The sequence below is a fragment of the Neophocaena asiaeorientalis genome, unplaced genomic scaffold, assembly GCF_003031525.2.
Source record: "Neophocaena asiaeorientalis asiaeorientalis breed wild unplaced genomic scaffold, Neophocaena_asiaeorientalis_V1.1 scaffold112, whole genome shotgun sequence".
NCBI classification, from domain to species: Eukaryota; Metazoa; Chordata; class Mammalia; order Artiodactyla; family Phocoenidae; genus Neophocaena; species Neophocaena asiaeorientalis.
Window position 1 is genome coordinate 875,221 of NW_020175413.1, and position 24,351 is coordinate 899,571.

Sequence of the window (24,351 nt, forward strand, 5' to 3'; positions counted from 1 at the left end):
AGATCAATCCTTGAATATAACGTACATCCTTTTAATATAAAATCCTTTAATATTTAGTGACCCACATGAAAAATCAGATTTCTGCCTTGAACAATCCACTCCTTGGTCTTGGTGGTCTCTTAAAGACCTGGGCTGGTAATGGAAATTCTTGGCTTAATTTCCTTTTTGTTTTAAACATTCAAATAATCTTTTCTGTTTGTTTATTTATTTATTTATCTATTTAACATTTTTTTGGCTGCGTTGGGCCTTCATTGCTGCGAGTGGGCTTTCTCTAGTTGTCGCGACTGGGGGCTACTCTTTGCTGCGGTGTGCGGGCTTCTCATTGCAGTGGCTTCTCTTTGTTGTGAGTGTGGGCTCTAGGTGTGCGGACTTCAGTAGCTGTGGCACACCGGCTTAAGTTGCTCCGCGGCATGTGGCACCTTCCCTGACCAGGGATTGCACCCACGTCCTCTGTATTGGCAGGTGGATTCTTAACCACTGAGCCACCAGGGAAGTCCCTTAAATTCTTACTTTTGACTTTATTCATGCTATTAGCTCTATTATCTGTATTTTACCTATTTTACAAGATTGTTGTTGTTTGTACTACCCAATGTGTAGCAGAGTCTCTGACAAAAATAATGATGACTAAACAACTTGAAATGGTTGACCAAATATATAGTTTTACATAAGACTGAAATGACTGTAATACTGTAACTCTGGATATGGGAAGAAGCAACAAGGGAGAATCATTTCATGGACCATAACAGAGTAGTAAGTCATGTGATCCAGAGACTTTCACTGCTGCCATTAACAGGGTCTAGAAAATTAAGCGGCTTATCAATGGAATCCTCACCTGACCTAGGTATGAGCCTTCCTAGCCCTGTGAGACACACCGGTCACGAAATGCCTCCCAAAGCTTGGTAGAATGTATAACCCAAAGGGGGGACTATAAAACAAAGAATGTTGCCCACCATCCAGTTCTACAAGGATCTAGTTATTAGCCACTATCGTTACTGACCGACGGTGCACCCTGAAAGGAATTCAGGACAAAAAACAGTGCGGTAGAAAAACAGACCCCTTCAAATAGTTAGATGTATATTTTAGGAAGAATTTTAATGAACCCACATTCTTTCATCTTCTCATACATAGAAAAACACTAAAATCATTAACTGAGGTATCTGTTCCTTATGCCTATATCAGTTATCTTTCGCTGAGATGTGTGCTTGACTACACGAACTCCCTAGTCAAAAATCATGTATATACTGGCTTCTCCTCCTACTTCTTTGGAGCAGTCCCCTCAGAGCTTCCCAGAGGCTGTTTCCCATACTATAGTCCTCAGTAAGGTCTCTGAAGAAAACTGAAACTCACAACTTTTACATTGTGCATTTTTCTTTCAGTCAACAAGAGCACAGCACCTGAATTAAAGTAGTTTGAGGCCCAAGGATATTTCATGTTCTCTGAATCTGACCTTGAATGGAGAGCCAGGTGAGTGAAAACAGTTGTAGCTAGTGTATTAGTCAGGGTTCTCCAGAGAAACAGAACCAAGAGGAAATATATCTATATCTATATCCACATCTGTACGTGTATCCATATATATCTAGATAGATTGAGAGAGAGACAGAGAGATTTATTTTAAGGAAGTGACTCATGAAATTATGGAGGTTGACTAGTTGAAAGTCTGCAGGGTAAGCCAGCAGGCTGGAGACCCAGGGAAAAATTGCAGTTTGAGTTTGAAGGCAGTCTGCTGGCAGAATTCCCTCTTCCTCTGGGAGGTCAGTCTTTTTCCTGTTAAGACCTTCAGCTGGTTGGATGAGGCCCACTCACATTATGGAGGGTAACCTGCTTTACTCAAAGTCCACTGATTTAAGCGGTAATCTCATTTTAAAATGCCTTCACAAAATCATCTAGAATAATGTTTGACCAAATACCTGGGTCCTGTGGCCTAGCCAAGTAAACACATAAAATGAACCATTGCCTGGAGTCATCCTCTGACAGCATTTTAGACATAGAAGCTCAGTTATTGGTATTCCTAGGGCTTCCATGTTTGTTCCTGAAGCTGCAGGAATCCTCTCCTTAATTTCATGCATTCTTCCAGTATTCTACAATACTCCAATAAATACTCAGAGTTGGTTTCTCTTTCTAAAAAGAAAAAAGAAGAGAAGAGAAGAGGAGAGGGGAAAGGAGAGGGAAGGGGAGGAGAGGAGAGGAGATGAAAGAAGAATAAGATCCTTAAATGATAGGGGAGAAGTGAATAAGCCAAATCCTAGCTAGCCCAGCAGTTACTCTCCCATACTGTGGGAGTGATATCACATCAAGTTTTACCTCTTCTGTGGGCCCTGCAAGGAATAGCTTTAGTGTAGCTTTTCTTTACCCGAACACTCCATGGTTCTTTGTTAAGGAGATTAACCACTATGTTGGAAGTTTCCAGCAAGCTACTGAAGCTTGTATATTTTCTCTTATCTTTTCCGTGGTCAGTGGCAGTTTATTAATTTATGTCAGTGAAAAGCTATGAACAGTGTCCCAGAGGGTCCCTGCAAAGCAGAAGGATGGGCTCGGGATTTGTTCTTATCTGGATTAACAGCAATCACATTTCCCAAGCTTGGACGTTTTTCTAAAAATTGAGCAAGGAAGGAGGTGGCTTTTCTGCAAACATGGTAAGAACTAGGATGCTGACTGAAGTCATTATTTACAGCCTTCTCTAGTCTGCAAAGTCACACACAGATACTTCAGCCTGAATGGAATAATTAATCAATTATATGAAATCACTTGGCTGAGAAAAAATGATGGCTTTAAAAAGAAACCCAGGGCTTCCCAGGTGACACAGTGGTTAAGAATCCATCTGCCAATACAGGGGACATGGGTTCAAGCCCTGGTCTGGGAAGATCCCACATGATGTGGAGCAACTAAGCCCGTGGCACCACAACTACCGAGCCTGTGCTCTAGAGCCCATGAGCCACAACTACTGAGCCCATGTGCCACAGCTACTGAAGCCTGTGTGCCTAAAGCCCATGCTCCACAACAAGAGAAGCCACTGCAATGAGAAGCCCGCGCACCGCAACGAAGAGTAGCCCCTGCTCACTGCAACTAGAGAAAGCCCGCGTGCAGCAACGAAGACCAAACACAGCCAAAATAAAATAAATTTATTAAAAAAAAAAAAAAGAAACCCAGGTAATTTCAGCAGGGCAAATAGGTTTTAAATTTGTAAGGGAAAGTATTTGCCATCTCTAACTCCAGAATTGTGAGAGAGAAGAAAACTGAGGTGGGAAGAGCCCAAAGGTTATCTTCCAGAATCGTGGTCAGGTGTATGCTTATTAATATACTCTTATAAATTATTAGGCAACTTCAAGGTTATGATATAAAAAATGTAGCCTGTGTTCACACTGATTCCTAGTAGACAGCTTAATTCACGAATAAATTAATCTAAATCTATAAAACAACCATATTTAAAACACTTTCTATCAGAGAGGTGATCTAGGTGAAACTTATCAATGGTAAGTCATATTGATAACATGTACCCTTGATACCATGTGATGAAAATGGCACTTCACTTATATGGCCTTCATTTCCAAAACCCATAACCCCTGTTTAACAATGAGATGGGAATTCTCTGGTGGTCCAGTGGTTAGGACTTGGTGCTTTCACTGCCATGGGCGGGGGTTCAATCCCTGGTCGGGGAACTAAGGTCTTGCAAGCCACATGGTGCAGCCAAAAAAATGAGAGAAACATCAGACAGACATAAATTGAGGGACAATCTACAAGATGAGATAATTAAAAAGAATCCTTATCTATTTTTTTTCTGGAAGCCTAGAGGGACATACAAAGAATAAGTGGTAGACTCTAATGCTGGTAGGATTATTGAGAAGCGGTGACTTGCTTTCTCCTTTGGACATAAAGAATACCGTGATTTAGGTTTTCCAAAGTATACTGCTTTTGTATTTTTTCAAAATGTATTCATAGAAAGCATTTCTTGAAAGTAGTCAGAACGTTCATATGGCCTATTGAGGGAAGGCACAACGTGCAGCTTTGGAGGGAAACATATGGCCAAGAGCTTCATGTTTGAGACTTCTGCCATCCCTCACTTAAAAGCCTGTGAATTGTTTTTTCTAGTTCATTAGAATTTTGATATGGATTGCACTGAATCCAAAGACGGCTTTGGGCAGTATGGACATTTTAACAATATTGATTGTTCCAATTCATGGGATATCTTTCCATTTGTTTGTTTCTTCTTCAATTTCTTTCATCAAAGTCTTGTAGTTTTCACAGTACAGATCTTTCACTTCCTTGGTTACACTTACTCCTGACTATTTTATTGTTTTTGATGGTATTGTGAACGGGATGGACCTTAAGGTTATTATACTAAGTGAGGTAAGTCAAACAGAAAGATAAATATTGTATGAAATTGCTTACATGTGGAATCTAAAAGAGCTGAACTCATAAAAACAATCATAAAAACAAAGAGTAGAATGGTGAGGGTCGGGGGTGTGGGGAATGGGAGAGACGTTGTTTAATGTACAAATTTGGAACTAATAGATAAATAAGTCCTGGAGATATAACACACAAGATAGGGATTATAGTCAACAATACCGTATTATACATTTCAGAGCTGCTAAGAGACTACATTTTAATTGTTCTCACCATAAAAAGGAAATTATAACTATGTGACATGATAGAGGTGTTAGCTAGCGCTAAGGTGGTAATCATATTGCAATATATAAGTGTATGAAATCAATACATTGTACATGTTAAACTTACACAATGTGATATGTCAATCATATCTCAATTTCTTAAGCCTGTGAAAGCAGAGCTTTTGAAAAATGATGTCAACAACGTTATCAAAACTCTAAGATTGCTCAAACCGCCTTTTCAAAGGCAAACAGCACAGCAGGTGGATTTTGTGGATCCGGAAACAGCTGTGGTGAGTGGGGAAGCCCAGACAGTGGAGACTGGTGCTGTCATTCTGGAGGCCAGCCTCACACCTCCATCCCAGCTGACCCAGCTGGCCCAGCGCCAGAGAGTCAGCCTAGAACAGGGGAGCCCCTGAGAGTCCCCCTGCTGCCTTGGCCACTGCTGGGGCGATGCCACCTGGCATTGTAGTCCTAGCCAATTGTAGGGCTGACATCACCACTGACTAAGGTGTGGTGGTTGTATTTTAATCCAAACATATATTTTTCTTATTCTTAGATCAATAAGTGTCTAAAGAAGGATCAAGAACAGCAATTCTCAGAGTGTGGTCCAGTGACCCCTGGAGGTTTTCTAGACCCATCCAGGTGGTCTGTGAGGTCGAAACTAATTTTTTTTTTTTAAATAATACTGAAATGTTACTTGCTTTTTTCCAGCCTTATTCCCTCTCGAGCGTACAAGGAAGTTTTCCAGAGGCTACATGACATGATATTGCAAGACACTGAATGCAGAGACAGAGATAAGAATCCAGCTGTCTTTCTTCAACCAGATCTTAAAACAAAACCTTTTGGTCCGCTGTTACCTTTCCACGCTCATCCCACCCTCAGGTCAGACTGGACCAATCACCGTCTTGGGCACGTGGACTGCTGCCCCAGCTCCTTGCTTCTCCTCCGCCCTTTCCCCGGTGGACCGCCCTCCTCCTGCCTCCGGTCAACCGGAAGGGCTCAGTTCCACACCCCGTCCCTTGAAACCTGTTCGTTCATTATCACTATGCCTACCCACCCACAAACCAGAGGGAATCTCCTTTCTGTCCTATAACATTCATCGTCTGTTTTGTATTTTAAAATAAATGTTTACTTTGCTGTTGCTCTAAAATCTCTAAGAGATAATGTGCTTTGGGTAGACTTGTGTTTAGTCATTTAATGTTTACCAAGCATTTTCAATACGCTATCACATATACTTCCTGTGAATATCGTAGAGGGGCGTGTTATGTTCCCCACTTTTAGGTGAGGGCGCTGAGACTCAGAGCTCTCTGATGGAGAGCTTCTGATGCTGTGGAGTTTCTCTGATGTTGTACATTTAATGTGTGATCAGGCTGCGTCTCAAACCTCAGTCTAGAGACCCCAGGACCCGTGCTCAGTCATTTATAGATTCTCCTGCTCAGACTGATTCTACATGGAAAGCTGAGTAGAGGCTCGTGGGCCTGAAAAGACAGGAGTAAAGCCTCAATGTACTATGTCTATTCATCTGTCACTTAAGCTCTCTGAAAAGGATATACTCGTAGCCTTTCACACCCACAGAAAAGAAATTTAAGGAGAAAAGGGTCAAATAATGTCCTAATATCCTAGTACCACTGAATCCTGGATAGATGGTTTAAAAAAAAAAAAAAACTAACAAAAGTACATGTTCTTCAATTTCAGATTTCAGACTCCCTTGAGATGATTTTACCTTGCCTTCGAAAGCCTCTTTATTCTTGATGTCTTTGTCATGTTTATTTTTTGTACTTATAGCAATTCGTATACCCCTGTAAGAAATTTTATACAGGGAGATAAATGCTAAGATATAATATTGAATAACTATTTGAATCCTTGTGTAAGATGGGTATTACTGCCTCTACTATGGAACTATGATCACAGAATGTGGAAGTAACTTGCGCAAGGTCAAACAATGACTCAGTGAAAGAGCCAGAAATAAAATGATCCCTACCCTCCACCCCCATTTCTCTGCTAAAACACATTTTTCATAAATAACTTACATAGCATTTGCAATTCTGTGGGAAATCAGTATTCATGGTTGTAGTACTCCCATCATTCTTGCAGTTTCTATTTTCTAACTTCCAAATAAAGATAAGAGGAATATTTTGCTAAGATTCAGGCTGGTTATTTTTTCCTTCAAATATCCTTAGCTAAAGGATGACCTCAGATGTGATGAAAAGTGACCTCCACGTCCTTCACCAGCTGTTGAATCACTTTTGCAAAATGCCTCAAAATGTTTCTCAATTACCCTGTGACTGACTGACGAGTTGGAGCCCAATGAAACCCTGGAGGATTCCCCATGTGTGTGTGTATGTGTACGTGAGAGAGAGACAAAGACAGAAACAGAGACAGAGACAGAGAGAGGGGTAGTCCATCATTTTTATTTGGGGACATGCCTATCTTCTTCAAGTATTGTATGTGTACTTGTGGGTGTCAAAGAAATTATATTTAAATAACCATTATTTAAAACCCCCATAACATAATACAGTGAGAAACATCCTGGATGTTACAAAGCAAAGTTGAGAATGGCTGCTGCCCTCCCCTTCCCAGCAATATCAACAATGGAAGAGAAATCCTGTGAAGTGAGTAAGAATTCTCATCCAGCAGACAACAGCACAAGGAGACAGAACATATGGGCCAGCTGGGAATAAGAAAGCAATGTTCATCAAACTGATTGATAGGCGGGGTTATTTTAATACACCGTGGGACAATTCTTGCATTTCATGAATGCTAACGAAAACTCCGTCTGCAATAATAACAGTATATTCTGTAGTATATTATGGTTTACGAAGCACTTCCAAACGTGCAACCAGGATGGTGGTGAGAATGGGGTCTCCTGGGTTTCCCCACATTAGCTATCGACTCCTGTGCTTGGCCTTTCACAAGCTCGGTTCCTCCGAAAAGGAGGGCAGAGAAGCCCTCATGTCTCAGGATCTTATGGAGAGCAGATGGGACAATGCTGAGCTATAGGGGCTTGCAGGTGGCACTGAGACGGCCCTGGATTCTCACACCAGTCCTGAGGGAGGTCAGTGTTCACATCTCCAAATTGCAGATAAGAAACTGAGACTCAGAATGCTTCAGTGACATAGTCAAGGTTCCAAAATATACACATGGAGAAGAGAATCTGCATTTTCTGTTTCTTCTTTGAATACTTTTTCCAGTGTTTACAGCATTCACATTAAGTAGTGTCTTAGACTCAGTGCCATTTTTGCCAGCACCACTTGGGATTACAAAAGAGCCTGCTTAGAGAAGAAGGGGAAACGGCTCCCAAAACTCTACTTTAGAAGGCAGCCAACGGTGGGGAGAAATGGGATTGGGGCTTAAAGACCTGGCTTCTGGTTCCAGTATGCACTCAACAGGGTTGTGTCGCACATAAGTTCAACCATCCTTTCTTCCCCTTTTTGTCTGTTTGCTTTTGTCTTTCTTGGTAAAAATGGGTAAACCTGCCTTACTCCCAGAGTTATAGTGAGCTTATAAGATTATTCACTCAGAATTCTAATAATATCTATGGAATGTGCATGTCCACATAAAAAGCTTCCAAAGGGTGGTGTCTGACATATATCCTCAGCAACTAGGACTTGTGGGGCTGGACACACACACACACACACACGAATATACTTGTGAGTGAAAGTAAGTATCAGAAAACATTAGTGGTCATCTGTATTAATGTATTAGTGGCCAATCTGTATTAATTATCTATAATACATACTGTGTATATTTTTCATTCTCTGTGTAGACCTCATTTGCTGTTCTTTGTTTATGTAACAGTTGTGAGAAACTAAATGTATCTATGCTCCAGAATTATGTGGGATAATATCTATCAAGTGCTTCTTCTGTACCCATCGCGGTTCTGGGTTGTAGAAATACAGTGAGTAAAGATGGACAAGATCTCTCTCCTCAGTGGGCTGCCAGTCAACCGGGCAAGTCAGAGGAGAAAGACAGTAATGCCCAGGGAGATACTGATGGACGACGATGAAGACAAAGTTATGAGAGTCGAGTGCCTGGACTGCCTTCTTCAGATCTGGTGGTCAGGAATAGGCCCTTTCAAAAGCTGATTCCAGAATGCCAAGGAGTTAGCCATGCACGAATCTGGGGGAGACGGTCCCAGGTGGAGGGAACAGCTGATGCTAAGGCCCAAAGGGAAGGGTTGGTCTGTCACATCTGAGAAGCATCAGAAAGGCCAGTGTGGCCAGAGGAGCTGTGAGAGATGAGCTCCTAGAAGCAGGCAGGGCCCCCATCACCCAGGGCCTGGTAGGGGTTGCATCTGGCTGCATGTAAAGACACCAACCACAGGGATTGCATCTACTAGGGGTTTGTTTTCCACGCAACAAAACAGTCTGGAGGCGGGGTCCACGGCCCTGCAGAGACACCACAGAACCTCAAAGTCCCGCTTCCTTTCGTCTTCCTGTTCCGCCACCTTTAGCATACGGCTTTCATGCCTTTGGTTGCCTCGTGGTTGTGATACAATCGCTCTGCCTTCCACCTCCTGTCTGAATTCAAGGCGGTGTGAACAATGAAGTCACCAGGAGTAAGGGTGGTCCTCATATCAAGAATGCAGAAACTTCCCCAGAAAACCCCAGTCAACTTCCACTTACATTTCAATGGCCAGAACTGCCTCTTGGCCACCCCTAGCTGTAAGGGAGGCTGGGAAATATGGGTGGTTTTTTTCAAGCTAAATTCCTTAAACAACCGTATTTTCTTCAGTAGGAACGCTATGGATTAGGCAGGTTCTCTAGTTTGGATTCTCCTCTAGATGGGAAGGTATCTATGGGTAGGTGGGTGAGTCAGGAGTTCTGCTTCCACATGTAAAACTAGGCAAGGCTGTTAACACTAGAGTGTCTTGATCAGTGTGGTCCCAGAACAGGCCTCAGGCAAAGATATGGATCCTCTCCGGCCTTGGTGCAGCCCAGTGGTGACCGGAGCCCCCAGAGCCCTTGGGTAGCTTAATTCCTTCCTCAGCATGCTCCTTCTTTTACCCCCAGGGTTCCCTAGCAATACCATGGGTCATTGAATTGAAGATGCCATCGCTCTTAACATACGACTTTAGGTACCCCTAAGAGGAAACAACGCTGCAAACTAAACTATAACACAAGGTTTTCGAACCTAGAATTTTTATTTCATACTTCTTAGAAATGGTGCTTTTAGACTTAAGGCATGAGCTTTTAACCATATAGCACTCTTGAACACACATAAAGAAGAAAATATTCATACAATTAGTTTGGTTAGGTATCCTTAAAGCTTCCTTCTATTTAGAATCAAACCATCAGTGTCTGTGGATTTCCTCACTCTGTTCTATGAATAGTGTTAGTGATGGAGCATCTCCTAAAAGAGTGTTCCACTACTGATTTCATATTTTCTTATAAGCTGCTGACACCTGTCTGCAAGTTTTGATATGAATGCAAGACAAAGACAACTATATCACGACTGCTGCCTGGCCAACAGCTGTCCCGCTGGTAGTGTTACTGAAACGTCGGGGGAAAGTCCCAGATCAACGTAGAGTATGTGCAGTTCTCTGTGTGCCCTGATGCAAAGAGCTGGGCAGCGCTGAGTTAGACATCTGGGTAAGGGAGGTCAAGGGCGCAGTGGAATGTGAGTCTGGAGCTTAATGGAGAGGCAGGCATAGAGAAATGGGTTTGCAGATTTGGGGTCCATATGCATATGGATGATAGTGGGCCTCATGTGACCACTGAAGCCAAGTCTATACACGGAAGAGGGCTGGTGTTGAGCCTTGAGAGACTCAAGTGTTCAGAAACCTAGAAGAGGAGCCAACCAACCCAACTGAGAGTTAGCAGCCAAGCCTCCAGCCCAAGCACTGGATGTCAGCGCCACGATGTGGCAACCCTGAAGCTAAGGAGGAAGGGGACGGTCAGCTAGGTCAAGCGCTGCTGACAGGTCAAGCAGGATGAGAGCGGAAGAGTGAACACTGGATTGGGCAGCGTGGAGGTCACGAGTGACCACGATAAAAGGACTTTCCTGGCTGGCGGCAGCCTGTGGGGCACTGATGGCAACCAGATGGACTGGACTGGGTTGAGGAGACGGGGGTGGGGGTGGGGGTGTTGAGATGCTCTTCGAGCAGCTGTGCTGTCAAAGGGAGACATACAGCCAAGAGAGCCGATGGTGTTTCCTTTTCTAAAGACACTGGACATGTCTGAACGCTAATTTAGCAAGGCGGGACTGATGGTCCGTAGAGGATACCTGCAGTTACAAAGCGCTTGAGAAGGCGAGAAGGTTGCAATCCGAGGCACAAGGCCAACGGGTCAGCTTTGGACAGAATCAAGACCCAACGCAACAGGAAGACGGCAGAGACAGGGGACACAGACGCAACCTTGCAAGACCTCTGTCCAGGTTTCCAGGCTTCACAGCTCTGCCTTTCTCCCCCGGAGTGGGGTGGGGGGGAGGCTCTCCCATTTGCAGCACCTTTTAACAAATCTGTGCTATTCTTGGGCCCCCGGTCGGTCCCACCTGGGGTCTCATTTCCGCACTTCACCGGTCGCTCCGAGCGTGAGCCGGGTGAGGCCATCTGGCAGACGGTCCGGATCCCCGACGGCACACAGCACCCCTGGGCGCCCCACTGTTGAAGCTGTTTCCCCACCACCGTCACCGTCTATCTGGAGGGTTGGTGGAGCACCGTGCACGGGGGTGCCACCCTCCTGCTGGGCGCTCTTCAACCTCGGGCGACTGTCCCCAACCATGTCTTCGCCTCCCGAGGGGAAGCTAGAGACGAAAGCTGGACACCCGCCCGCCGGTACTGACTCGTTCCCACTTTCTCTCCTCTCGCGGGCCCGGAGGGCGGGCTCGAACCCGCGGGCACGGGGCGCGGAGCGCGGAGCGGGGCGCCGGGCGGGGGAGGCAGCCGGCCAGCCTGGGACGTGTCCGCTCGTGGGGTCTAAGTTAAAATCAGCCCCGCGCTGGTGAGACGTGTTTTATTTATGCGAAACATCGCAAGCCTGTGCGAGTTGCATGCAAATTAGAGTGACTTGAACAAGCCCAGATGCACAACTTGCTCCCAGAAGTTTGGGCGGTGAATACTTACTTAGAATGTACAGAGGTTTTAGAAGAACGAGTAGCCGAAACAACGACAAATCAGTGTTTTTAATGTCATGATGATAAATCGTAGGCTGACAGCATTACAAAAGAACCAAAGGAGCGGAAATCATTTTTATCATTAATCACTCAATATGACTTTTTTCCCCTCCAGTTTCTGTCGCATTCTACTTTTCCTCAGAAGTGGTTTTGTTTTTTGCTTTTGCACATCCTAAACTTCCGAGCCAAGGAGGTTAAATGCAGGAAAGAGTAATCTTTCTTAGAAAATGTGTCTCTAACCAACCTTCATGTTCAAACCGTCTCTTCCCCTTTCTGAGCCCAGTTCCTGTTTGCTCTTTCGAATCTGCCCAAACTGGTGGATTGCTTTTTCTCCTCTCCTTTGGAATGACGATCGATCCATATGGAAGGACACTGGGAGGGAATCAAAGGTGATTGGGTCCCAGGATACGAGTCATTTCAGTGTGTGGGGTTTTAGGATCTTAGTTGCACACGTAAGTTAAAGTATCAACTCAGTTTGCTAATAACAGAAGCCTTAGCCAAACATGGCTGCTTTTTATGGAACATTTGTGCCATCTTCTTGTTAGAGGAAAGATTCCCCTAATTTCTGTCTGCCACCCCCCCACTATAGGGCACTAATTCTCTGCCTCAACACGGTGAATAGAGAAGTTCTTTACATATGTTGCATTCCAGAGTAGGGAATGCTTTTCACTAGTGAAGCAAGCTCTGAACAACAAGAAGACTGACTGGCACTAGGAAAGAAAAATGGCTAACCGATGCGTGGGGATGTAAGAGCATGGGATTTTAGAAAATAGTTCCACTGTAATGGAAAATAGACTTTGGGGGTCTCTGTGTTGAATTAGTTTAAAATTAGAAAAGAACTTCAAAGGCATTTCCTTTAATCATAATTCTGACGTTTAATTCCTGCCGCTGCGGGTTCATGTCCATCATTCCTGCCTGATGACCTGGGCAGCACGGCAGGAGGGAACACCTTCATTTACACTCGTGGCCATGGACCACACAGCAGCAGTCTGCACAGGGCTCCCCTGTCCCCGGGCAATGAGTGGCATTAGATGTATGTGTTGGAACGATACCAAAGCAAAGTAGCGGTAATGAAATTACATATAGAGAGAGCCATATGGAGAGTTTTAAGATCAGAGGTATAAACTGTCTATATTAACTCCCTGGGAGAAACTTCATGAAGGACTCTGATTTTCTTTGAATTGTAAACAGCTAGGCTGTGTGAGTTACAAGTTAAACATCTTATTTATGCCCAAGGAGAGGGGAGCCAGTGTATTTGTGCTGCTGTAGCAGTGCACTTGGGTTTTAAGTTTTGAGGCCTGTCACTTCTCTAGGGTTCAGTTTTCCTAATCTATGAAATGGGAGGTTCGGGCCAGATGGTCCCTGAGAAAGTATCAGGGCAGGGCTGCCTTTGTGCTGTTCCTGTCGCCATCCATCAGGATTGGAGCCCAGGGGCAGTTAGTCCCACAGGTAAACTCCTCAAATGACTTCAGGGCAGGTCCCTTAAGCCTTTGAGACCCCCTTCCAGCAGGAGCTGCTAAGGAAGCTGTCACTGTCATCCTGCATTTCCCAAGGCCGGTCACACTTGGCCAGGGGTGCAGGTTAGAAAGAGACCTTTCGTCCCTTGTGGTATATTGTCTGCCAGGTAGTACCACTCAGGTGCTTTTTCTCCCTGTGGCACAGAGGCCCCTGGTTGGAAGGCTGTTTTGGCAGAAAGTTCTGGGTGGCCTTGTTTACTCCGGTATGATCAGAGGTTAGACAGTTCTGCAGATTAGATGTTTAAAAAAAAAAAAAGGCAACCACTATAATAAAGGATAATCATCAAGTACAGCCGAGAGCCCAGTTCATAAATCAAAGTAACGGCCTTAAAAACACTGGGAAAACTTTCATTAAGGGCTTAAGTTGGATAACAAGAGCTTGTGCTTAAATCTGCAACTGAAAACAATAAAACTCTCCTCCATGACTCTCTTCTTTTTCTTTTGTGTTTTCTCGTTTTTGCTGTCTGAACCGGGGACGCTCCTGTACATCCCCATAGCCTCCACCTGTCTGCCTGTTCTTCTTGCTTCCAGGGCTACCCATTGATGCGCAGTGCCTGGTTCAGAATACTCAATAAGTAGCTCCCGAGTTTCTCCAGAGCCTCTTACTGCCTCTCCCTTCCTCCGTAGCATGTGCAGCCCACAACTTCCCTCCGCCGCTGAGCTGTCTCCAGCGGGTACTGGGGGTGCAGCTCGGACTGTCAGCCAGCCTCGGCAGCAGCATCACAGCGGAAACTGTAACTAACATTTGCTGAGTGTTACAATGCGTGGGGGTATAGGGGAAGAAGAAGAATTTTCCCTTTACCCTTCTAGGTTCTTAGCTGAGATCCCCCTTAAGATAAAGGACAGATTAACAAGAGAAAAACAGAAGTTTAATAACATGTATATCTCCTGTATACATGGGAGATACTCAAGAAAAATGAGTCACTCCCAACCACCACCTTAAATAGTAAAGATGAAAAATGCCAGGGAGAAGGGGAGGCCCGCGTTATGGGAGGGAACCAGGAAATGCACCAGTGGAAGGAAGACGGTTATGCAGATGTTAAGATTTTCCTATAATTTAGTCACCCTTTTCTTCCTGGTACAGAGAGAGAGACACTTACAAGTGGAGATTTCTCTTATAAATGTAAATGTTCCTAACAAGGGTGACTTCTCGGTATACGGCTTTTCCTTGTGTGCTCTTTTTTTTTTTTTTTTTTTTTTTTTTTTTACTTCCCGGACCGGGGCAGGAACCCGCGCCCCCTGCATCGGCAGGCGGACTCTCAACCACTGCGCCATCAGGGAAGCCCTGTGCTATTCCTTAATCAGCTCAAAATCATACTTATGCTGAAGAGCCATGTTTTGGGGTGGCATGCTCTGCTCCCCTTCACCAGCCCAATTCTAATTGCTTGGTACTCATGAGCTCATTTAACTAGCAGTCACCTTACAGTTGGGATACGGAGGACAACACCCTCTGCAGTATTGCCGACACCCCCAAGCCTTGAACCGGCAGCCCTTCTTGACAGGGGGCTCCATCACTTGCCAGGGGCCTCCTCCCAAGGTGTGAGATTAATGAGGCTTCTGAAGAGCCTGGGAGAAAGGTCCTAGGCGAATAAATACAAAGTCCACCCACTGAGTGGTGGCTGGCACTGCATTGTGTCCTGCAGTGCGCTGGGGGCCGGGTCCTCTGGAAAAGTAACCAAGTCTTCACGATTTGAGACCTTGCCACCGCCCTCGGCCACAGATACGGCCACAGATACCTGCGGAGACACGGGTGAGACTGCTTGTTTTATGGGAGTTCTTGCAAATGCAAATTAGCAAAGTGAATGAGGTTCTGTTTCATCGAGCGGCAGCGCTCTGATTGCCGGCAGAAGGGGGGACGTGATGCCAAGCCCCACTGTTACTCCAGCCGGTTTCCATGAGTTTGTGGTGGCGACGAGGATAACGTCTCTTTGTTAAATACGTTTTGCTGGCCCTGTTCCCCCCCATTTCCAAGGGGAGCCAAAACCGTATGTCAGGAAAGTTCTCATAAATCTAATACAGGATAGCTTGGAGCGTTACTAATTTTACGTATGGTTTTCTTTCAAGAGTAGAATTTATGTCCCTTCTAGAACTGAGTCAAATGGATTTATTAAAGTAAAATGGGAAAAGAGACCACTTTGCTTTTCTTTAGTAACTTCAAATAATTCAGTTCTCTGTTCTCTTAATCAGTCAGGATGCATTTAAAGGGTTGTGGGTGATACTTCTCCTTGAATTATCTCCGTCGGGGGTTTTCATATTATCGCGGCCACTCTGTTGCTAGAAAGGCAAGACTGATTTGGTTTTTAGTGTATTAACCGTGCAATCACAGGTGTGCTAAGCACGCCCCCAGCACCCTCAACCCAGTCACTGATCAACGCTTGAAGATACAGGAGAGGGATCTGCCTTTGCTCCTGACATGCCAAAAAAAAAAGAGAGACCCTTTTAGTCACTGCATTTTTTTTGATAATAATATTTTAATTATAATCTGAGCCTTTTTAAAAAATTTTTATTTTGTTGAAAGTCACTGCCTTTTTTAAAAAAGCTTCCTGTCAGGGTGGACCGAGCACCTCTAAGACGTGTTTTCAGTTTCCCCTCTGTGCTCTAGGACTTTGCGGGACCGACGCGTACTCCTCTTTCTGTTTATTCCAGACGATGCCTGTGCACTCTTGCTTGGTTTTGAGTAGTTTCCCCTTCCCAGCTTCAGAAATTCTTTTGTTTGAATAGGGACTATTCACTTTTGTATAAAGTACTGTGTGGTGAGACATGCAATATGGGTCTCACTGGGCAGAAATCACGGTGTTTGCAGCTTCCTTTTGGAAGCTCTAGGGGAGAATCCATTTTCTTGCCTCTTCTAGCTTCCAGAGGCCATCCACAACCTCAGTTCCATCTGCGACATTCCTTCCCCTTTGCCATGCAGCCCAACACATAAACGGGTTCCAGGGACTAGGGCGTGGCCATCTGGGGAGGGCTCATTACTCTGCCTCTTTTTGCTGTATTAGGGCCACGACCCAGGTAAATGGCCCCAGCCCAGCTGCAAGGGAGGCTGGGGTTAGGGTTGATGAACGCTGCCTCACTGCCTGTCCCCAAGTACCTCCAGGCAGGGATGCTACTTCTCTGTGGACTTTCTGAAATCCGCCGCCCTGAACGCAAGGTTTTCCCCTGTGGCTGCCCACACCCTCCTCGGGTTTGGCCCGGTCGCCGTCCGGCTGGTCCTTGTCTTGGCCTGCTCACCACGCACTCTGCCCTCTGGGGCGGCCTGTCAGGGGATGGAGCGGGCCCTGCATGGAAGACGGGTTGGCCTGTCCAGTCCCGTTCCACAGCCCCATGGCCCTGCCCCATGCTCCACGCCCCTGAATGCCACGTCTCCTCTCCTGCGGGGTGAGCAGGGTTGCCGCCGTGTTGTTGAAGGGCCTTCCCACCTTAACACCTTCCGACTCTGAGCGCAGAATAGCAGTTTCCCTTGTTTGGTCTTCAGTTTTTTTAGAGAGGAAACCGTCAGGGCTGCAGGTTCAGCAGTTTATCTGGGACACGCTTTTTAGCGCAAGCATCACGTTCCCCCGCTGCCTCAGGCCGGAAAGCTCCCGTGGGGGGAATTGCACTTGGCCTCGGGGGTGAGGGGTGCTGGGGCTCCCGGGGTCCCCGTGACTCACTGCCTTTCACCCTTCATCCTCCACTCTCCCTTCACGGGGCTCCCCACCTCGGGGCCACCAGCCTCCCCAGACGGGCGTGGCTCTTCTGCTGGCCAAGGAGCCTCCTCTCCTGGTGGAGCCCTTCCTCTTAACCAAGAGGGACCATATTCCTTTGCCCTGATCCCACCACTGTCCCCCATCCCGGGGGCTGTCTGGTCCCGTGTCCACTTTGCTTTCCGGCCACAGTGCTGCTTTACCTGAGATGATCACGTTCTCGGCTAACCTGCAGCTCTGGGTGTTTCTGGTTTGCTTCCTTTTGTTCTCACCGGAGCAGTTCTCGGAGCCTTTCATCTCTTTTTTTTTTTTGCGTGGATTTGGTTTCCTTTGAATCACATTTCAGTAGCTCTTCTTGGGCAAGAACAAAGAAAGCATCCGCTCACAAGTCCTGCTCAGCATGGCAGCCAGGGCTGGGGCTGCTCCCTGGTGCAGGGTGCTTTTACTGTCCATCTAGGGACACCCTTCTCATCCCCCTGCCCGGCGGGCAGCTGGGGGGTCTTCCTAGCCTGCTGTTGAGTGTGGGCCCAGAGCCAGCTGTCGGGGACCATCTCACAGTCAGGCACCCAGATGCCTGAGGGGATGCCCGGCCCTGGGGGGATATGTCATCAGCTACTTGCTCAATATTTACCCAGCTGACAAAGTCTGACCTGGAGGATGCTTCCTCTTCCCCCTTTGCTCCTTGGGAAGGAAGCTGCTCTGCAGAGAGCTTTCAACATCAAGCATACTTTCTTTCCTGTCCTAGACCCTCTCCACAGGCCATCACTCTTGTCTCTCTGAGGAGGAGTGGCGCTCTGTTTCCTGGAATGTTCACGCAGGGCAAGGCCTGCGGGTTGTGATTAAGGGTACAGGCTGCCGGGGTCAGAAGCTTGCTACCTGTGCGACCGGGGCCACTGGCTTCCTCTCCTCGTGTGGGGGGTCTACACCATAGGGTGATTGGAAAGTCAGGGGGTAGGGGGGTGCCTGGCCAGTGGTTACAACAGGGCCTGGCATGTGGCATGAAGAGTGGAAGGATTCTCCAGAATCTGCAGGTCACCAGAACTTACTTAGGTGTGGTGAGGTACTGATGACAGTCCTGGAGGTGGTCAGCTGACCAGGGCAGTGGAGCGCCCCATGGTGGGCGAGCACTTTGCAGGGTGTGTCACTCACTCCCCAACAACCCGGTACATCGGTCCTGCCATCCCCACTTTACACGTGAGGAAGCTGTGGGGAGGAGGTGATAAACCACCAAGGACTCGCACACTGGAGGGTTCTCTAAGTGCTAGATGCTAGTTGTGAAAACCCGTCTCCTAAGAGGAGCTGAGAGTTGAGCATTCATGGGAACCAGGCCCTGGCGGAGGTGTTTCACATGGGCTTACTCCTTCAGTCCTCAGAGAACCCCTGGGGGGAGAGCACTGCCACCCTTTCTTCACAGGCAGGGCCCTGAGACAGTGCCAGCAACTTGCCAACACACACACACACACACACACACACACACACACACACACACACAGGCAGAGCTGGGATTTGAACCCAGGGATCTAGCTCCAGTATCCATGCCCTTAACTTCAGCTTGGCACTCCTGTTAAGAGGAAGCTTGTTATTCTTTTCTCCCCCCTCCTTAAATTTATTTATTTATGGCTGCGTTGGGTCTTCGTTGCAGCAAGCGAGGGCTGCTCTTCGTTGAGGAGCATGGGCTCTAGGCACCCGGGCTTCAGTAGTTGTGGCTCGCGGGCTCCAGAGCGCAGGCTCAGTAGTGTGGTGCATGGGCTTATTTGCTCCGCGGCATGTCAGATCTTCCTGGACTAGGGAGTGAACCCGCGTCCCCTGCGTTGGCAGGTGGATTCTTAACCACTGTGCAGCTTGTTATTCTTGAAATTTGAAGCTCACATTTGAATAACAAGCACCACAAAAAAAATCTGAGTTGTTTTTGTTTTTACTAATGTCTCAGAAAAATACTTAACATTCACAAAGAATTCTGCAAAGATTTCTGCAGAACAAGCTCTGCCTTTACATTTTTTTTACCAATGAAGAGTCCTAGAGACAGTAATAAAACATTTGATAAATATGTGCTGTTGTATTTTTTGGCAGTCGTGCAAGTTAGAATGAATCTGTCGCAGCCTTGAGTTATTATTATTATTGCCACTTTTTACTGCTGCATTAATCCCCACACATACTGTGAGAGATTGATGAAGTTAATTGTTTTTATAAACTAGATTAAATGAAGTGCTAACGTGGGGTGACTGGTTTTGGACATGTGTACTTACGTCAACAGAGAAGTGGACAGGCTCCCTGCGAGCTTTCCGAGATGTGATTATTTCGAACGTCACCTTGATGTTCATCCTCCATTCCTTTTGTAGTGAGTTGTACACTCTTTTTACTGTTAGCCAGTTTATAGAACACACCTGGGATTTATAGTTTTAAGGTTTTTGTGTCTACCAGGTCGAAATGATTCAGAGATTATTTTTAAATGGGCATCTGTATTAGTTTGCTAAGGCTACTGTAACAAAATACCACAGACTGAGTGGTTTCAACAACAGAAATTTATTTTCTCACAGTTCTGGAGGCCAGAAATCCAAGATCAAGGTGCCGGCAGGTGTAGTTTCTCCTGAGGCCTCTCTCCTTGGCTTGCAGATGGCCGCCTTCTCACTGAGTCCTAACGTGGCCTTTCCTCTGAACACGTGCATCCCTGGTGTCTCTTCCTCTTCTGATAAGAGCATCAGTCCTATCAGATTAGGGCCCCACCATAACAGCCTAATTTTAACTTAATTGCCTCTTTAGAGGCCCTGTCTGCAAATCTAGTCAGGTCTGAAGTTCTGAAGATTAGGGCTCCAACCTGTGAATTTAGGGAGATCACAGTTCAGCTCATAACAGCACCTTTAATCAGTTTCTCATGGGCATGGAATAGGGGTGGGATAAATGGGAGAGGAAAAGGAATTTTTAAAAAATTTAGTGGGACAGTTCTTCTAGCCTCCTCTTTTGGCCAAAAACATTCATAATCTTATATTTCAAGAGAGTGAGTAGATAATTATCTTAAATATATTACAGAATTTTATTTTCAGTCTCCATTTCTTAAGGTTTGGCAGGCTACATAACCTGGGAAATCTTGATAAGCCACCTGCAAATGGTATTTTTGTTTTCTTATTTATTTTTTTTTTTAATTTGAACCCAAAGTGAGGGAAATCTGTAGGAATCACACCCAGAAAAGTAGCTAAATTCAAAACAGTTAGCCTGAACCTTGAGCCCACGTGAGGCAGGAAGTGACCTGGTGTCTCTTCCTCTTTTTATAAGAGCACCAGTCATACTGGATTAGGGCCCCATCCCTATGGCCTCATTTAACCCAAGACCCCAGCTGAAAGCTGGTGCTCAGAGGCCAAACTCATGGAGAAAGGGTGCAGGAAAAAAACTGTGTCCAGCAACACAGTGGGGTGGTGGGGAAGCTGGTATGTTTCAGCCTGGCCTCTGGATGGCAAACAAAGGCTCCTGGAGAATTTGAAACTGCAGGCCTGCCTTTACATGGGCAATGAGTTCAGATTTACAGTTTGGCCATTCCTGTTCTCAGTTAATGTAAAAAGGATTTCCAGGTTTGACAGAAGCGTGTACAGCAACTCTCCAAAGGGATGCTGCCTGCACCCCACACCCCAGAGGATCCCCACAGATAAAGGCTTACTGAAGACAAGCCCATGGCCCACACTCACCCCAAACAAGAGCCAGAATCAGAGAAAAACGAACAGTGAATGAGACTCCCGAGGACCTCAGATAATAAAATAATTAGATATACAACCATAAGACAAGTATGCCTAAAATGGTTAAATACATAAAAGAATTAAAAACACGAGATATGAGTAATGCACTATCAAATAAAGAACAGACAGATTTGAGGGGGGAAAAGTTCTAGAAATGGAAAATAAAAATGATTGGAATAAAAATTAGTCAGGATAAAAGCAGATTTTTGAGAGAATTACTGGACAGGGTTATATTTCCTTCTTAACAAAGTAAATGTCCCCTCCCCACTGAAAAGAAGTGATGGGAGATTCTCGTTCCAAAACCAGACCAGCAGACGCATCACTAAACACGGTCCTTTATTTCACATGCCCTCTGCTTTGCCTTCCTCTGATGGACTGCAACTGGGTACTGCTGGCCGTGCAACAGGCATTGTTAGCTTCCTGAATCCTCCCAGGGAAATTGAAAACTAATAAACCTGAAGTGTATAAGCCTCAGGGTGTTTCACATTCTCCTTCCTGTTCGCAGCATCATAAAGAAACCAGTCCTGGGCTTTCATAATTCAGCAGGGTCCAACGTAATTTGAAACACCGGAGGATGTGGCCTGGCAAGCTGGTTGTACTGTGTGGTCAGAGCAGGGCTGTGGCAGAACATAGAGTGGCTATCCTGAGTAGGGAGGGTGAATACCCTGAGCCCCACACCCGAATGTGGGACCAATGAGCTCAGTTAATACACTCTACTTTCTATCAAGTGCCAGGAAGCTGCTGAGCACCTCTATCTTCGTCCTTTTGGGCTGCTATAACTGAATACCACAGACTGGGTGGCTTATAAACAACAGACATTCTCACTGTTCTGAAGACCAGAAGTCCAAGGTCAGGGCACCAGCAGATTCGGTGTCTGGTGATGTCCTGCTTCTTAGTTCACAGACGGCTGTATGCTCTGTCCTCACCTGGCAGAAAGGGTGAGGGAGCTCTCTGGGGTCTCTTTGTAAGGGCACTAATCCCATTCATGAGGGCTCCACCCTCATGACCTAAGCACCTTCCAAAGTCCCCACCTCCAAACAGCATCACTTTGGGAGTTAGGATTCAACAGCCTCTCTTCTCATCTAAACTTCTCCATCTTAGGACATGGCTCTTATCCCCTTTCTGGAGATGAAGCATTGAGGCTTTGAGTGGCTGAGTAATCTAAGACCACATAGCTGAGTACATGGAGGGACTTGCTGACCCTAAAACACGCACAGGCGACTCCCATGTGGGGCTGGCTTTTTGGATATAAGGCCAGCATTTCCATACTTTATCCCATGGAACACTAGAGTCCTGAAGAATGAATACCAGCATTACCTGGGGGAGGAGTTCTGTGGTGAAATACACTTGGGAAAGATGGCACATTACATGCCCCATATAAAGCTTACAATGCACACTAAAGGCAGAAAATCTTGTCTTGAGGAAACACATTTAATTTGTTCAACCTCGCATTTCCCACACTTAATAGATCCTAGAATCCCCACTTCTGTTGTCATGTTTTTCTCTTGCAAAACATCATTAACATATTAGCCATTAAGGGAATACAAATCAAACTACAATAAGACATCACTTCACACCCGCTAGAATAGCTATAAAAAGGTAGACAATAACAAGAGTTGACGAGCATGTGGAGAAACTGGAACCCCTACTGGCTGGAATGTAAACAGTTCCATGGCTTTGGAAAGCATTTGGGGTTCCTTCAAAAGGGTAAATATGGGGTTACCATGTGACCCAGCTTTTCCATTCCTACATATGTACCAAGGAAATGAAGGTACATGTCCATGTGTCCACACAAAAACTTGTACATACACAGTTGTTTATATCTTCATTATTCACAGTAGCCAAAAAGTGGAAACAATGCAAATGACCACCACAGATGAATGGATGACAAAATGTGGTCCACCATGTGTGCCGTGGAGTATGATTTAGCCATGAAAACGAGTGAGGTACTGACATGGGCTGTGACATGGATGGACCTCGGAAGCATTATGCTAAGTGAAAAAGCCTGTCACCAAAGACTATGTATTTTATGAATCTGTTTATGTCAAACGTCCATGAGAGGCAGATGCAGGTGACTGGTTGCTAGGAGGTGGGGGAGAGGAGGGATTGGAGAGTGACCGGTGATGGGTTTCTGTTCAGGGTGATGAACATGTTGGAAAAGGATCATGCACAACTCTGAATACACGCCAAACCAGAGAACTGTACATTCTAAATGGGTGGGTTATATGTGAATTACATGTCACTAAGGCTGTTTTTAAAAACCAAATAAACTTCTGCCAACTCTAGGGTTTCACAGCACAGTTTGGGAAAGGTTACCATCGGAGTGGACTCTGGCTGTGTGCACAGCAGCTGTCCTGTGTCACCTGTGGCTGTATCGCCCCTTTGAAAGCACCATCGGCATTTGAGAAAATACTACAGGCAGGGATTAAGTGGGGTTTTTTTTTGCATCGAGAAGCTGAGTGTAACCGAAAGCAAGCAGCCACTGTGTCCACACGGTTTATACTCTGGTTGCACTACTGCTCTTACCAAGTACTTGAAAGGAGACCAGACAAACAAAGGAGGCTTGGAAACTTTCTAAGTGGATCTGAAGTAAGAGACAGTGTTGAGTGTCACATCATATTGAATCTCCCTCTGACAGCCTTAACCTCTGCGGTTAATCACTGTCGCCGCCGGCTGATCTGGACTAACCTGGGGCCATGGGACAAACACACACCCTTGAGCTGGTTCCCCTGCCGTCCGGTGGTTCCGTGTCCACACTGATCATTCCCTCTTTGTCTTCACTGCAGTGAAAGCCGGTGGGATGCGAATTGTGCAGAAACACCCGCATGCCGGAGACACCAGAGAAGAGAAGGACAAAGACGACCAGGAGTGGGAAAGCCCCAGGTAGGAGAGTTCTGGCGAACCTTGAGATGTCTCACAAATCACCGTTACTCAGTTAAACGTTAATGTTTGTTCTCTGCTCCGTGCTTCTGATAACCCCTGGGCTTCGTGGGCCCTGTGCTGTGTGCTTTTCCTCTCCTGAGCAGTGAGGTGGGGCTTGTGTTCCCAGATGGGAGAAACAGGGCATCGAGAGCACGCCCTCTGCCTGCGTAGATCCGAGCGGGTGCATCTGTCTGTGGGCAGAAGCCCTGAACCTCCACTACCATACTACTAGTTGAACCTCTGGGCTGGGCCTGGCATTCTGTGCAGTGAGGGCAGAGAACTACTGATTGAAATAATGTTTACAAACGTTAGGGCTTTGCCAGTTTCAGCCAAGCAGAATCACTGAGGCCACACCCTTATGAGTGACCGAGTGCCCTTAAACGACATCTCTGCCCCCAGCTTCCCGGGTCCCCGACAGCTCATCTTCCTACAATACAACCATCTCTGTTTACACCTGTCTTCCTTGGTGATTCTGATGTCAAGTTTGGTCCACCGACCTTGATACAAGTCCATTTCCTTCCGCCTTGTAACATACAAACATGCACCACCAATGCCCACCTGTCTGTGAGCTTGTCCATGTAAAGGAAAGTGGACACTAAGCTTTCTGCCTTATAACTCGCCCCCAGACAAGTCTCAGTCAGGGGAAAAGGAAGAGTGGAGGACAGCCAACCTGTGTTTCTGTACTTCATTCCAGCAGTCCTGAATAGCAGGTGGAACGCTCCCTGGGTTACACACGGGAGACTGAAGTCCACAGAGGCCATACGCTTGCCATGCCGAGCAGGAACTAAAC

General features: G+C 46.1%; 1 protein-coding gene across 1 annotated transcript in view; it reads left to right on the forward strand.

Annotated features, from left to right (window-relative positions):
• The first annotated feature begins 11,317 nt into the window (after positions 1-11,317).
• Positions 11,318-24,351, forward strand: part of DAP (death associated protein) — a 61,427-nt gene continuing 48,393 nt past the window's right edge. Inside the window, exons 1-2 of the mRNA XM_024767211.1 lie at positions 11,318-11,379; positions 23,426-23,522. Coding sequence (XP_024622979.1) covers positions 11,325-11,379; positions 23,426-23,522 — 152 coding nt within the window. The 5' untranslated portion in view covers positions 11,318-11,324. The remainder of the gene's footprint in view (positions 11,380-23,425; positions 23,523-24,351) is intronic.